The sequence below is a fragment of the Gadus morhua genome, chromosome 15 (assembly GCF_902167405.1).
Source record: "Gadus morhua chromosome 15, gadMor3.0, whole genome shotgun sequence".
Lineage (NCBI taxonomy): Eukaryota > Metazoa > Chordata > Actinopteri > Gadiformes > Gadidae > Gadus > Gadus morhua.
Window position 1 is genome coordinate 11,782,160 of NC_044062.1, and position 14,691 is coordinate 11,796,850.

Here is a 14,691-nt window from a genome sequence, read left to right on the forward strand (position 1 = left end):
GATATACTATTATAGTCGACATCATCAGACCCTACCTCGCTATATTTGCTAAACTATTGCAGAACAAATAACATAATTGACTGAACATGTCATCAACCAAAGTAGCCTTCTTAAAAAGTAGGTAGCCTATATACATATAGTACGTCAAGGAAAAACAATAAAATATATTTAATTTTTTTTTTAAATGAACAAAAAACTTGTATTTGTAGTACTTCTACTTGAATGTGGGTGATGACGCCAGTGTTGATTGTTTGATCCCGCAGATGTTTCTCATGCGCCTCTGTTGGCGGAAGTAGCCGTTTGACAGCGAATGACGTCACACGTATGCCTACGCAAACACTGATGTGTCTATGGAAGGCGACTCGAGTCCTCACAGAAGTTGGTCCCCTAAACTTCATAGCAACGATGTTGCAAATAAAAAACCGTATCAAATATTCCTCAGTGGGCATTGCTTCATCCCGGTTGCTGTCGTCTGGACCTGTCAAGAATCCCGTTTTGTATTTGGACATTGAGGCTGACGGTGAACCTCTTGGAAGAATTATCATAGAGGTTAGCTCTGAGCTAATAACAGCTAACGTTAGCCCCCCAACAGTGACCTGTTATCGTCACTGTACACACATAAAACACATGCTTGTGATAACTTGCATGACAGTCTATATAATGCATATTAAATAACATTTCTTCATTTAAAATTCGGTTTTTAATGTCATTTTTTTAAGGTTAACGCAGAAGTAGTGCCCAAGACTGCAGGTGAGAAGAGCCTCTAGAGATGATGGTGACCGTGAGGATATTTCACCTTACAGCAACTTTCTGCTGAAGAGTCTTCGAAACTTTACATTTTTCAGTGTTCTAAAGTGATTGAAAGCTTCAGAGTTTTTGACAAGTTGGTCATGCATGACATGACGATTTTTGTTAACATAAACCAAAGGCATTTCGATAGAAAGATGGCCCAAGCTTCTCCGTATTGGTGCAATATTAGTGTGTTTATCGTCATTCAATGCGAGCAGATACATATGTTTTAATCTATAGTGCTCTCCATTGAGAGAATTGTAATCCGGACGTCCTCCTAGTCGTTTGCGGCTAAAGCTAGGGTACTTCTGTGTGTAATGCAGTAATGGACATACACCACCCACTCCTTAAATTTTCTTTCCCCAGAAAACTTCCGCGCACTGTGCACTGGGAAACCTGGTTTTGGATACAAGGGTTCAGTGTTTCACAGAATAATACCCGAGTTCATGTGCCAGGTGTGTTACACAAATAACATTGTCGACACTAAATGTATCTATATTGTGTATTTTTCCACTAATGCGTATATTTGCAGGGAGGAGATTTTACGAATCACAACGGAACAGGAGGGAAATCAATCTATGGCACTAATTTTGCAGATGAGAACTTTAAATTGAAACACACCTGTCCAGGTAAATAAATAAACAGCTAGAGGTTGATACAGATGCTATTCAGCATTCCATTAGATACTTTTTTTTCATTATATGTATGTTTATATTCTGTAATGATAGTGAGATATCTAAATTTGTTTTGCAGATAGGCCTGCCTTAATCATTCCAGCTTATCTGTTACAGTGCAGTACGATTTGGAGAACTAGCTGCACGTTATTCATTCATTCAACGCATCCACTACTACCCACTCACTAGATGGCAGTGTTTTGTCTTTACGCGACGATTTCCACACTATAGAAATAGCTATACTAAGTGATTGACCTACTTTCACAGTGGGTCACCGTAATCTGTCCCTTAATAATAGTTGATCTTCTGTCTTAACTCTTACCCTATGTTGTTGAAGACAATTCTAAGGCTAGGGTCCTGCGTAACTGCACTGTAGGCTGCTTAATATTCCCAATGGTCTAAGACGTCATGAAGACTGTTTCCTTTTAGCAGTTATGTATCATCTTCCTAATGTTATTTTTACTGATGCCGCATTTCCTTTGCTTTGCAGGAACCTTGTCGATGGCAAATACAGGGCCGAACACCAACGGCTCGCAGTTTTTCATTAGTACTGTTAAGACAGAATGGTATGTAAAGTTAAATTTAAACACAATTGAATTGGCATAATTATTTAATTGCACAAGTAAACGACTCATCGCAGGTATACCTTTTTATAGTAATGAGAGATAAGTCATCTCGTTCAGACAGACTGCAGATATTGGGGTTCGAACTCACAACCTTTTGGCTGGGTCTGTGAGTCAGGCACACCAACTAGTATATCCTGTCGCAAAAAGCTTCTTTCTGTATCCGTTTTTAGTTTTTTCATGTCACGGTTCTTCATATTTCCATATGTTGTTGGTAAACAAAAGAATGTGAACCGGTGCAGTGGATTACAGTGCTTGTTCCTTTCTGAGTCAGCAAGTTTGGTCTCTTGCTTTGATCTCTCAGGTTGGACGGTAAGCATGTGGTGTTCGGTCAAGTCACGGAGGGCATGGAGGTCGTGACCAAGATGGAGGCGTTCGGTTTGCACGACGGAGGCGTGCTCAAGAAGATCGCCATCGTCGACTGCGGGCAGATGAACTGACATTGTTCTTTTTCTGATCAGAGGTGAAGGTTAATCAAGCCATTTCAAATGGACCACCACCAGGGCACTGTACTCCTGGGACAATCAGAACAAACACAGCGTTCGTCTTTTACTACATTTCTATTGAAGTTGCACGAAGGCGTATCGAAAAATGTTCACTCCATACTTTCTCTTGAACTTTTGGCCCGCCGCACAGCGTTGGTCCTGATAGTGTGCAACTATCCATCCCACTTTCAATCAAACTTCCTGGAAATGAGCCAATTGCTTTTTTTAGAAACTGGACCTCTTCCTGTCCATGAGGAAAGGATGTGACATCATGCCTTCAAGTCCCATTTATCAGGAAGTGCTTGACTGTGTGTCAACTTATTTATCTTGACATACTGTTTGTCATACATTCGCAAGCCAATGTCTTGCAATTTAAAGTTAAAATCTACAACAAATCTGTGGGAAAATTCTAGAAATGTGGACAGTTGCCTGATTGGCCAGTGTAAGATTATTCAATCGTTGTTCATTGTTTTGAGAAGCCAGTTTGAAATGTGTTTGTGTTTGTGGATCAGTCCTTTACCTCGATAGCTCGGAGGTACCTTTTGGCCTGACGGCGCCAGAGGCTGTTGCTGCTTATCGAGCTAATACTTAATGAAAGTAAATAATGAAGCAACGTGAAAGAGCAGAATCCCCTGCTCCTAAGCGAAACCATATGCACGCTGACCTTCCACCGTTTGTTTGAGTTCTACGATTACATTGTCGCCATGGAGACATTTTCCCAGTTCTCACTCTGTTTAAGTTAGCGAGATGTTGTAACAAACTTGATCTAATTTGCGTCTCCACCCTCTGGTTAGGTTTGAGCTATTTGGAATGCATGTATAATATTGCACTGCGGAAACTTGGCAAGACAAAAGCAAGAGCAGCAGCCAAATTTTAAGAGACATGCAAAACAATAACATCTTTGTTATGCTGATTTGAACGCTGTTAAAGTCTAGATTCTGTCAGTTTGGCTGCATTCCATTGCTGTCATTTTCCTTTTTTTATGTATACAGATCTATCCTCGCCTTTCCACTGAGTTCAAATATGTGCCAAACTCTAACGTTCTCAATGTCTCGATATCAATATCTCAAACGTGTGGTGGTGAGTTTCACCTGAGTGGTCTTACAAGATGAGGGGGAATCAATCTTTTACAAGGCCCTTCCAGCACATGACCCAACTGCCATATTTAAACCATTAGCAATGCCCTTCCTCAGAGCGGTTTACAGCGCCCGCCACCTAGAATGCAGACATGCTAGCTGTGGGGGAGGAAGAGGGGAAAGCAAAATGGCACGCATTGTCCATACTAATATCAGATAGGAACTGGGAGTCGTCCAGCATAAAGCTCAAGTGGAGTCGGTTGGACACACCTAGTTACTACAACAGAAACTGAAGTAAAATAACCATATGAAAAGCGTATCTCATTCATCACAACTTTTTATTCGACCGCCAGATCTAAAGCACTGGTGTTTGTTACGCAAACTCTAACAAATAAGGCACATTTTGGAATGCCATTTTCATGGACATGAAAACCAGACCTGGTGGGCAACGTTGTAAGCTTGACTTTCCTTGTGTGCCAAACAGCATCTGTGTTCTGTCCAATTCAAATACAAGCACTTTCACAACATCACAATGAAATGCTAAATGATAAACAACAGAGCACACACGCACAAACACACACACGACTTTCCAATTGAACGGCATTGGTGTGTTAACAGATTAAAATCGGTAAATAGGGATTAAGCTGGATAAACTACATTATCAGTAGGCTAAATTAGATATTTTGTGGATAGTAACAATCTTGGAATTACTGAGAATGTTACATACAGATCCAAATACTACACTATGTAGAACTTAAATAGGTACACATTGCACAACATAAAATGGAATCAGAAATAAACATGCGCATGCAAACTCCATAGAAGTGTGTATAAGTACACACGTCCTTGACTAGTGAAATCATTGTACATTTAAATATCCTTGTCATTGTTGCTTTTAGCAAACTATAGCTCACAGTTGAACATGCTTATACAGAGGGGGAAATAAAACAAGTTAGACTGCATGTTGACACAATATACTTTCATAACACTGACATTAACGTATTCAAATTGAATACATTGTACTCTATGGATGGAAGGGGCGACTGGTAAGGATAATTAGATCATAAAAGACAAATATATCATAGGTTATGTAATACTGATAAAGCAAAAGGAAACAAAACACAAATACATTGAATACAACTGAGACAGTATTAACTATGTACCAACTTTTAACATTTTATGTAGACATCAATATTTCCTTTTTAGTGTAACTTGATGCATATTCTATACAAAAAGTGTAAAAAATGTTTCCATAAATATATCTGTTGGACAGGCCCTTCAGATTATTGAAAAGAACATAAAAAAAAAACTCCCAGCTTGGTTTACTTTTCATCAATGGCCCTTTTTCACATAAAAGCTTTAATATTGCATTAGACTATATAAGGGCTCCTCTTTGAAAATAATGGCCTTTAAATATATACATAACAGTCATTTGCAAATATCTTTGTCAGGGAAAAAAACGTGGGTTTTTCTTTTGCAAATTGCTTAAAAATTGTCAACATCTATAAAGGTTTCCAAAATACACATCTTGTTCATATAAAATAAAAAATACATTTTAACCGAAAATGTACTAGAAAAGTCAAGTAAAGTCAAGACAAGATACTTCTGAAAGCAGATTTTTTTTTTTACATCTTTGCTTGGTATAAAGTTCTTACATTTGCTTGTGATTCGGCACCTAAATCTTATTACATACTCTGTTTATCTTGATAGCATGAAAACTTTTTTACACGTTTTCACATGGCTTCATTGGTATCCATGGTTATGTTTTTACATCACAGTCAGGTATTAGCGCTTAAAGCAGTGAGTTTCAGATGATAATGAAGGAGACGGTGAGTTCATCAGTCTTGTTAATGTTATCATCGCAACGAGTTCAGGTCGAAGTTATACAGTGCTAAAATATATATATATATAATATATATTGTTCCCAACGATGTATGAGTCCTTGATTCGTCCTTCTGCTTATGTTCTACTGACGTGCGGTACATCACTTTCACATGCATAATACTTTCCTCTGTGTCCAGTCATTCGATTTACAAAACATTGTCTTTTAAATGTTTCTCACAATTTGACCCAACATTCATGAGTGCCAACATCAAGTGAAGCTTCCCCCACGAATATGGCTCCTTATAAAACTAAATCTGTTCATGGTTACCATGATCACAATAGGGGCAAATAAAAAAAGCTCCAGATGCACAAGTGAGGTTCACAGCTTCATTTGAAAAAGTAATAAAACTGAAAAGATTTTCTGTGGAGAGGATTGACATAACCAAAACATCTCTGTTGATACTCCATGACAACAAACTGCACTTGGTTTTTAAGTGCCGGTTGGAGGTGCTGAATTCGATCAGGGTCCAACACCACCCGCTGCCAGTTCCAACTGTAACTTCCAATTAGCATACATATTGTAGGGTTTTCAATAGCCGAACCCAAAAATCTGATAATAACTTCACCCAAAGTCAATCTTCATCCCAACTACCGCATGAATGACCATGAATGCAAAATCGGCACTTGGTGTACTCTATAGAATTGTTGGAAACACAATATTCTGCCTGGCATTTCTGAGCCACGCAACTTTCTTTACAGCACATGAACATTAAGGTTAGGTTGGGTCAAAGCCCAACATTTTGTAGAAAATATTTGTGGACTGCTTGTCCAAGGCATCTCTAGTGAACAAATCTAATGTGTCTCAATTGTATGAATGTTGGCCATGGCTATCCCACCAATTATCTCTCAAACATTGTGAAAAAGTTGTGTAGGACTTGTAAACAGATAGTACCTCACTTCCATTCAAGACATTGGTTCATAAAAGGAGCAAACTTAGTGTAAACATTCATAGTCACTTTCTATATCTTCTGGTTATCAAATCTGATATCATTCCTGGACCACGTTTCTTCTCGCCTCTCTTCATGGATCATTTCATTTCTCCAGCTCATCTCCTCTCTTCTCCACATTCTCAGCACTGCAGTGCAGCCAGCTATTGGAAGTCCTTTAACAGACATAAAGCTCCGGGAGAAACACAGTCTCTTTGCTTCATGTTCCTTGCAGCCAACTGGCTCTCGGTTTCATCGAGAGGCACCGGGACTTCTCCAAAGTCTCTAAAACGACTAATATCTCAAATAGCATGGTTAGTATCTAATCTGCGTTAGGATGAGTTTTCAAGCAGTTTAGAGTCATCTTTTGAAGCATATTATGACAAGGATTCATGAATCCGACTTTTGATTATTAGTAAGCAAAACATTGACATGACTGACTATAGAGAAACGATAATGATTATTGCACTGCCGTCCATGACGAGAAAAACTAAACTAATCTGCTTGTGTATCGAGTTTAAGCTGAATGTACTGTAGGTAATCATGGTTTCGTGTGGCAACATAGGTATTTACAGAGGGTTAATGAAGTGATAAGTAAAGCACTAAAATCTAACTAAATCTACACGAAGCCTCTAAGTCCTACAGCAGTCGCTAAACAACGGGGAAGCGATTAAGGCAGTGATAGAGATACACTTCTATATTTCCCAGTTAAAACGTTCAAATTGCACACTATATTTCAAATAAACAGGAAAAAACTAAATAAATAGGCCAATTGTAAGCCAGGGATGCATGGCGTATTATCCCTCATTTAATTCACAGTTGATAAGATGTGCTGTTGACCCTAATACGATTCTGACACTAAAAGGGGCCTCACATACATTATATACCAAAGTCAATGAGGCTCCCATTACCACACGCATTTATATACCACTCGTTTTGACGCAGATTTACGTAAACATAAAACAAACCAAACCCCCGAAAGTGATGAAATACTTGGACTCATTGTTAACGGAAGAGATATTCCAGCACACACAGTTGTGTGTCTGCTTAGATACTTCATGATTTAATGATTTTCCACACTTTAACTGTGGATCTGTTAGGGGGGGTTCTGGTAAGATTTTCGATACCCTGTGATGTCGCAGTGACTGTATTTCTATATTTTTTATAGTTTTTCACAGTGACCATTTTCTGTTGCTTTGAATTATCAACGTCTTAGAGAATCAACCCCAATTCTGGGGTCATCCTTCTTCTCCATATTCCCCCAAACCCCCACCACAACCACCCACCACCCACCAATGGAGAGTTTGGACAAACACCTTCTGCTCTACCGCACACGCGGGGGGGGGGGGGGGGTCTTAGTAGTGAGAATATTGCAGATTGTTGAGCCCAAGCAAAGGCCTTAATATTCATAGTTACAGAATAAAAAAAAAAAGTAAGATGCAGAAAAAACGTGAGGGAAGGCCTATGTGTGTGAGTGTATGTGTCTGTGAGCGTGTGTGTGTGCGTGTGTGCGTTCATCTCTCATGAGAACCAGGGGGTCTGATGGTCGTGGGCTTCATTAAGTGTAGCGTAGGGTCGGGTACGGGGGGGGGTAAAAGGGGGGTCCGGGTCGGGCTGGGGGAGGACGTTGGGCGGGGCTCCTCGCTCCCAGGGCGACGGTGATGGAGAAGAGATTATTGCACGCGACGGCAGTAGTAGCCCAACACTTTGCACTTCTCGCACAGGTGCTGGGGGTGCTCCTTGCTCTGGTCCGACACGTCCAGGCCATCCGGCTTCTCCAGGGGTCGCTGGGGGGGGGGGGACAGAGCAAACACAGAACCAACCGTGAGTCCTTTAAACATTCACCCTGGGAAACACGTATGAACCCTAGCTCTGTTCAACCGTGTGCTGTTAGGCATCTCGCTCAAATCAGAGGATACAGGCAAACAGCAGACATTGGGGTTTGAACCCAGAACCTCTCGGATGGGACTCAAACACTCCAACCTCGAGCCTGTCCTGCCACACTGTCTCTGCAAACTCTTGTACCTCTTCACTCGGAAGCAGAGATGGACTGAACCAACGTTATACGTAACTGATCTATTGATTCATGTTCTCAACATACTTGTTTTCTTTTAAAATGAAATCTTATGCCATAAAAGTGGATGATAAAAATACAATTGCTGCATGGAAATCATACAAATGATCCACATCGAATTCAATAATGTCAAAAGGTTGGATGTTGTTTTAACATTCACACTATAATTTTATAAAACCCCATGACTATTATTTTCAATTTCATATTTAAAGCACAGCCATATCTTCCGAGTGCTTAAACTCAAGGAAATGGGTTACTGTGGGTTATAACACAGCTTTACCACAAAACAAGGACATTTATTCTGACTTCTATACATTGTTATGTATATTTATGTGTTTTGGTTCAGACACTGTTTACAAAGGGCTCAACACAAAATAATCACATTTGAGTGAGGCACTACAAAATCCTTGATTCATTCGAGCTCTTAACTTTTGCCATAACAAGGATATTATTTTTGATGGCGTCTATGCAGAGTTCTCCAAGTAAAAAGGTTTTAACAGTGACTTCCAGCAGTTAGAATAAAACAAATTACAGGGGTTGGAAGGAGGAAGATTACCCCATGAAATCACATTTACGGGTCATTTTATTTACGGTATATCCTTTTAGTGCATGTTAAACTGGTCGGTGTGGGTTTGGGACATGATGCAGGGAGTTTAGAGCCGTGCCGAGAGCTCTGCGCTCTGACAGCGGATACGATGGGGATAAGCGGTCCGTTTCAAACGCTGACAAGGGGAAATATGTTAAGTGGGTGACATTGCAAATGCAAGGAATTCGCCTGCCTGAGTGTAACTTAACCACAATACACAGAGTGCAAAAGAGGGAGGTTTTCTCACCAGCAAGACTCAAAGAGTGTATTTCTCCCACAAAGGGCCTTTTGTGTGGGAAACCATTCACCACTTTGAAATTCTCAGTTGAAAGGCTTCCAATGGTTCTGCAAATTAATAACTCCCCAAGAGCAAGCATATGAAACGTGTTTATTTTTTGAGCAGCACTTGAGGGCATACGGTCTTGATCTCCGCTATCGCACGCTTACGCCCTCAAACTGAAGAAGATAATCTCAAACATGCAGTCTTTATTTTTGCTCTTCTCTAATGTTCTACTGTGTGGCAAATGGCTACAGTTTCTCTTGAGGTTTCGAGGTTCACCTCTGGTGTATACCTGCTTGTGCGGGTAGACGTTGATGTGGCATTTGATGCACTCCTGCCCCATGTTGGCCCAGGAGTTTCCACTCATCCACTTCCTCTTACACTTGGGACACTTGTACTCCCCGAAGCATCTCTTCTTTCCCTGGTACGGCGTCAATCCCTCCCCTTTGGGTCTGGCCTGGGGAGGAGAAGACGAAGCAAAGCAAAAGCATCTCTCGATTAGAAGACAAACGTACGAGTCGGGCGACTCGACATAAAGACATGTAAATCATCACTTTTTTAAATCTCAAACACTTTGTTTCAGTCAGTAGAAGGACACATTCATTCAATCGCTGGAAAAATCGCAAGCACATTTTTTAAAACTTGTTTTTTTTATTACAAATTATGTTTCATATTTAACTTTTGAGGGCCCGGAATGATGATGTCACTTTCATGCCCAGCTCGGGATTGCAAAACAGGTGTGCAACCCAGATTGCCCAAAATGCCCGTCCCAGTTCCCATTCACACATGACCCCATGCATGACCCCACTGCATGTGTGAAAGGGGCTGTCGTTGTCTTTTGACATGCCCCATCTCTCTCTCTGCCTTGCACTTATGGTGTTGCCGTATCACGCTGATTTACAACACTGTGTACGCCTTCTGAATGGTGGATTCTCACCTCCCAGGTGTTTTAATGCATCTGGGTCTTTGCGTGGAAACCCTAACACGCATGTGTCTGAGGGCAATGCTCCGCGCAGCACCGTTTATTCATCCGGTGCGCTGCGCCGTTCGTTAATTGACATTTCCTTACATTGCAGCTGCTTCAAATTAACTATGCTGATTCCTATTAGGGAGATGATTGTAAACAGTCAGTCAAGCACGTGAAAGCAGTCTCAAGCAAGACGGAATTCTGGGAGGGGCCACCCCATCGAATTAATACTGGCAACCGTATTTAGGGGGCCCCTGTGACAGCCGAGAAGGGGACGCCACACACCGTACGTGCGCTGGTGATGTCATCGTCCAGATAAAATGACCAGCCTCTACCTCCGGGGGCCAAAGTAAATCTCAGCTAAACTGGGATTATTGGCCCCTCGCATGCGGTCATAGTACGCTTGACACCTTGCCAATATGTAAGAGCAGACTTCACGGCTTCTCTGGTTAGTTTCACTGTTTGGTAAGAAGGAGACAAGCAAGTGAAATAAATGGACTCCCTTCATCGATGTCACATCTCACGTGAGTATTTAGGTTTATGTGTTTTCTATTCCACAAGAGAGCCTCTTGAGTCTAATTCTATACCATGCACCGATGGCAACGTTCCACCGGGTAAGTATAGCATGTCCTCTCCAAATCCTGTAACTGGTTGCAGGTAGGGGTTACTGCCCTGCAGGCTGTGCACAATCACCCTCCATCATTGTTTTGGAGATCTCTGGGTGAATGGAAAAGGGGGTACACGGGGCGGGAGGAGGAGATGGGGGTACCGATGTGCGTACTTCTTCCTAATTTCTTACTTCATTCCATCCTTATGTGTGTGAGTAATCTGCACTTTAATCAGCAACATCTGGCGCTGTCTCGGTGCACGCCAGCACTGTGCGCAACCAAGCCAGAGAGCCTCGCGTTGTTGAGTACGATAGGCCGTGCCGCCGCCATCCAACTCTCTCGCAGAACGCATGACCTCAGCCCCCACTGTCATCGCTTCGTCTCCCACTGTGACAGCACACAGGCTGGAAACTGTGACGTCTGCTGGCTTCCTGTACAGTTGAACTATTTAGCCATTGGGCGGACACTCTTACGCAAAGCCACTTGCAGGGGATACAGATACAAGTTAATTAAGGAGCAGGTAGGGTTTAGGTGTCTCGCTCCAATGGATGTCTGGCTGCGTACCTTGGGGATCAAACTGAGTACCCTTTTTAGCTTGGAGTCCCTACACCCTAGCCACATTATAATCCTACTGCACGCAAAGAGTTTTTTGTCTTTGGCACAACTGGTAGGAAATCTTGAAGGACAATGCTATGGCAACCTTTTGTGTTGGATTGCTTCATGGCCATTTCCATGGTCATAAATGCCTGTTTTGGACATACATGCCTGAAGTTTCAGTTATATTTGGGATCACTGAATTGTGTATTAGTAGATTTCGGGCCAGACGCTGAAGCAAATGAAAAGCAAACAAGATAAACCTCCCTCCAAGTAAAGCTGGGACGAAGCATGCCTCATCCTCTGCTAATCACGATTCCTCCCAGCCTCCCAGTGTTCTCTGGCCCCAGCCTTGACCCCTGGATACACTGTGTGCCAGGTCTCCAGCTGAGGGCTGTCAGACCATCCGGGCCTCCTTCACAACAAACAAACCATAACACAGCTCGCCTACCATTTACTTCTTACACACTTTTACACAGTGAGACTTACAGTGAACATAGTTAAGTCATTTAGGAGCAGCTAGTGGTAACACATTTTGCAGATGTAACTAAAGATGCCCACAGGTAAATGTGTGGACATTACCAACCCATAACCTTTTTAGTTGACCACTAGACTAGCCTGCTCCCTTATCAATCAGTATGACCTATGCCACGCCATGCACAATAAACAACAAGCTCTTGTAACCTGGCAACCAATTAATTATATTTATCTTTATATTTTCATGAGAACCCTAGCCCTGTAGAGCCAGTTATTGTGGGTAAGGCAAAATAAACTATGATTACACTCCACATAAACCCCAGTTTACTTCCCTTCGACAAGGGGGACAAATTACCCTTTCAAACCATGACTATACATCTGTAAAAGATGCCCACACACCGTGGGTGGTTGCTATTGAAACCTGGTTGCAACACAGGCCCTGTGACGAAAGTCTCCACACACACACACACACACACACACACACACACACACACACACACGGTTGGGTTAGGTTACTGGCTTTGCTTGTAAACTTGGGAGGCGATGCTGGCCACCCAAACCCAAAGTGGGAACGAGTGTCGCAACAACATCTGGTCTTTTTCTACTGCCAGGACAATACCAACCAGAGGAGGAGATGCTTGGCATTGCATTCTGGGGGAACAGTAGAGTCCAATGTCAGATGCCGAAAACTCAGGAGGGGCCACTTTTATTGTCATTGCAATGGTAATAGTAACAATAGCAACGGGAAAAAAAAGCCCTCTCTCTCTGTGGCTGCAAAATAAACAGCAGGATGACTGAGTAACCGTTTTCAGGTCACGTCTTACTTCCAGGAAAGTGACATTTACAAACATCTCTGATTCAGTCTAATGGAAACTGCGTCAGCATGATCACACAACCAGGCCCCAGGGTGCGGACGTTCATCATGTCCCCCCCCCCCCCCCTCCCCTTTGTACCCTACACAAATACATCCATCCAGGCATGGTGCGATGAGGGAGGTAAACGGGACACTGGGATGCGTTGCAGGTCGTCGTCCCTGGAGTGGAAACGAGGCCTTTGAACGAGACCGGGGGTCGGTTGCGTCCGCGCCTGCAGAGAGGAAGTGCTGTTCCGCCGCCTCACTTTGAACAGTGTTGGCTGGTTGATGCTGAGTCAATGTTTGCTCACGTTTCCTCCGGCCAAAGCCTTGGGAAGAGATAACATGCGGGGGGGGGGGGGGGGGGGGGGGTCTCCTATTACCCCCCTCAGCACACCAGCTAAAGTTCAGCACAATGGCTACAGCAAAGGCACTTGACTTAGGAACATGGTAGTCTAGGGGCTAGGGCTAGGTTGTTATACTCCCTGACAAAAGTAGTGGGTTCAATTACCTTTTATCTGCAGCCTATCGGTAGGCATCCTAGATCAAGATACCCAAGCCCCAATCTGCTCCTTCAGATAAGACACAATGAGATAAAATGCACTATATTGATCCCAGACAGAAAAATGACCAATATGTGTCACAGCAGAAAGTACAGGACATCCATATGTTGATGAGATGACTGGTATCTGAATCCATTGTAAGTTTCATTGGATAAAAGCATCAGATAATAACTAAATTAACAATCATGGTAATAACTGCAGCTTAAATCTAGCAAGTGTAGCTCTGAATTGTTAACATTTGATCAAACGATGTGAGCTCATCCACAGCCCAGGGACTGGCCTGGCGGATCACATCCCAGGCCCTGTGCTGCTTGTGAGTGACCAGACTCAACGTGGCCTGGCAGCGATCGGATGCTCAAAGTCGCATTAAAACGACAAGTGCAACCGAGCGGCCAAGAATGTTACATAACGTCTCCCGGATCCTGACCCGGAGTATAACCACACCAAACAGATCCATATACGCCTAATATGAAGCCTAGCCTAACTTAACCGCCAGTCCCACAAGTATTCAGACATAAACGCACCACAGTTCTGCAGGTTCAGAAGAGTTTACACTCATTCACAGGAATGTCTGTCGTTTTTTCTGAATTGTGGCGAGTATAAAGTTTAAACGTTGAAATACATATCACATTCACAGGAAATTCTTCAATTAAAAAGAGTGCACAAAATGCACCAAAACTTTCTGAACCCCAAAACCGAGGCAATCACATACACGACCATGCACAAGCGCTTCCAATGCGTCATGCACACAGTCCATTTCTTCACCCACCCTAAAGACTGAATCTGGAAAGACTCAGAACAGTGTTTCCAGCAGCACAACTCCCTTCTTGTAGATTAGCCAAGCTAGAAGGACAGCGAGCATTCCATGGCTTACATCACAGAATTAATGAGCCCACATACAGAATAAACACGACTACGGCTGGAGGATGGGAAGGAGCCGACACAGAGGGAGATGGAGAGAGCAATGCTATCTTTAGTAAAGGTAGCGTGGAAGAGAATATATGCGAGTGCTGCAGGTGAAACTGTTCTCAACCTCTGGGGGGGAACATTTTCCCAGGGTGAGGGTGGAGGATATATGGGTTGGGGTGGGCTGGCAGGGGAAAGTCCTGCATGAAGATGAAGTAGTTACTATACAGAAAGCACAAAGACACATACATAATAGAGAGATAGAGAGTGGCTAAGAGAGTTGGAGACAGTGACAGCGGGTGAGGTGTATAGAGTCAGAGAGAGAG

At 42.7% G+C, this 14,691-nt stretch overlaps 2 protein-coding genes across 2 annotated transcripts in view; one reads left to right on the forward strand and one right to left on the reverse strand.

Moving 5' to 3' along the window:
* The first annotated feature begins 314 nt into the window (after positions 1 to 314).
* Positions 315 to 3,580, forward strand: ppifa (peptidylprolyl isomerase Fa). Its single transcript, XM_030379118.1, has 6 exons — positions 315 to 549; positions 720 to 750; positions 1,156 to 1,244; positions 1,322 to 1,418; positions 1,954 to 2,029; positions 2,391 to 3,580. The coding sequence occupies exons 1-6, from the start codon at positions 325 to 327 to the stop codon at positions 2,524 to 2,526; spliced, it is 654 nt and encodes a 217-aa protein (XP_030234978.1). The 5' UTR covers positions 315 to 324; the 3' UTR covers positions 2,527 to 3,580.
* Positions 3,581 to 3,966: 386 nt separating this feature from the next.
* The window catches only part of zcchc24 (zinc finger, CCHC domain containing 24), a 31,120-nt gene continuing 20,395 nt past the window's right edge, over positions 3,967 to 14,691 (reverse strand). The window contains exons 3-4 of the mRNA XM_030379117.1: positions 9,690 to 9,854; positions 3,967 to 8,244 (exon numbers count right to left, since the gene is read on the reverse strand). Coding sequence (XP_030234977.1) covers positions 8,131 to 8,244; positions 9,690 to 9,854 — 279 coding nt within the window. The 3' untranslated portion in view covers positions 3,967 to 8,130. The remainder of the gene's footprint in view (positions 8,245 to 9,689; positions 9,855 to 14,691) is intronic.

What these genes read in the sequence shown, in the direction of transcription:
- ppifa (XM_030379118.1), top strand. Translation starts at nt 325, where the DNA reads ATGCCTACGCAAACACTGATGTGTCTATGGAAGGCGACTCGAGTCCTC. An exon ending in TTGGAAGAATTATCATAGAG is followed by an intron (nt 550 to 719) that starts GTTAGCTCTGAG and finishes CATTTTTTTAAG; the next exon opens with GTTAACGCAGAAGTAGTGCC. An exon ending in AGTACTGTTAAGACAGAATG is followed by an intron (nt 2,030 to 2,390) that starts GTATGTAAAGTT and finishes TTGATCTCTCAG; the next exon opens with GTTGGACGGTAAGCATGTGG.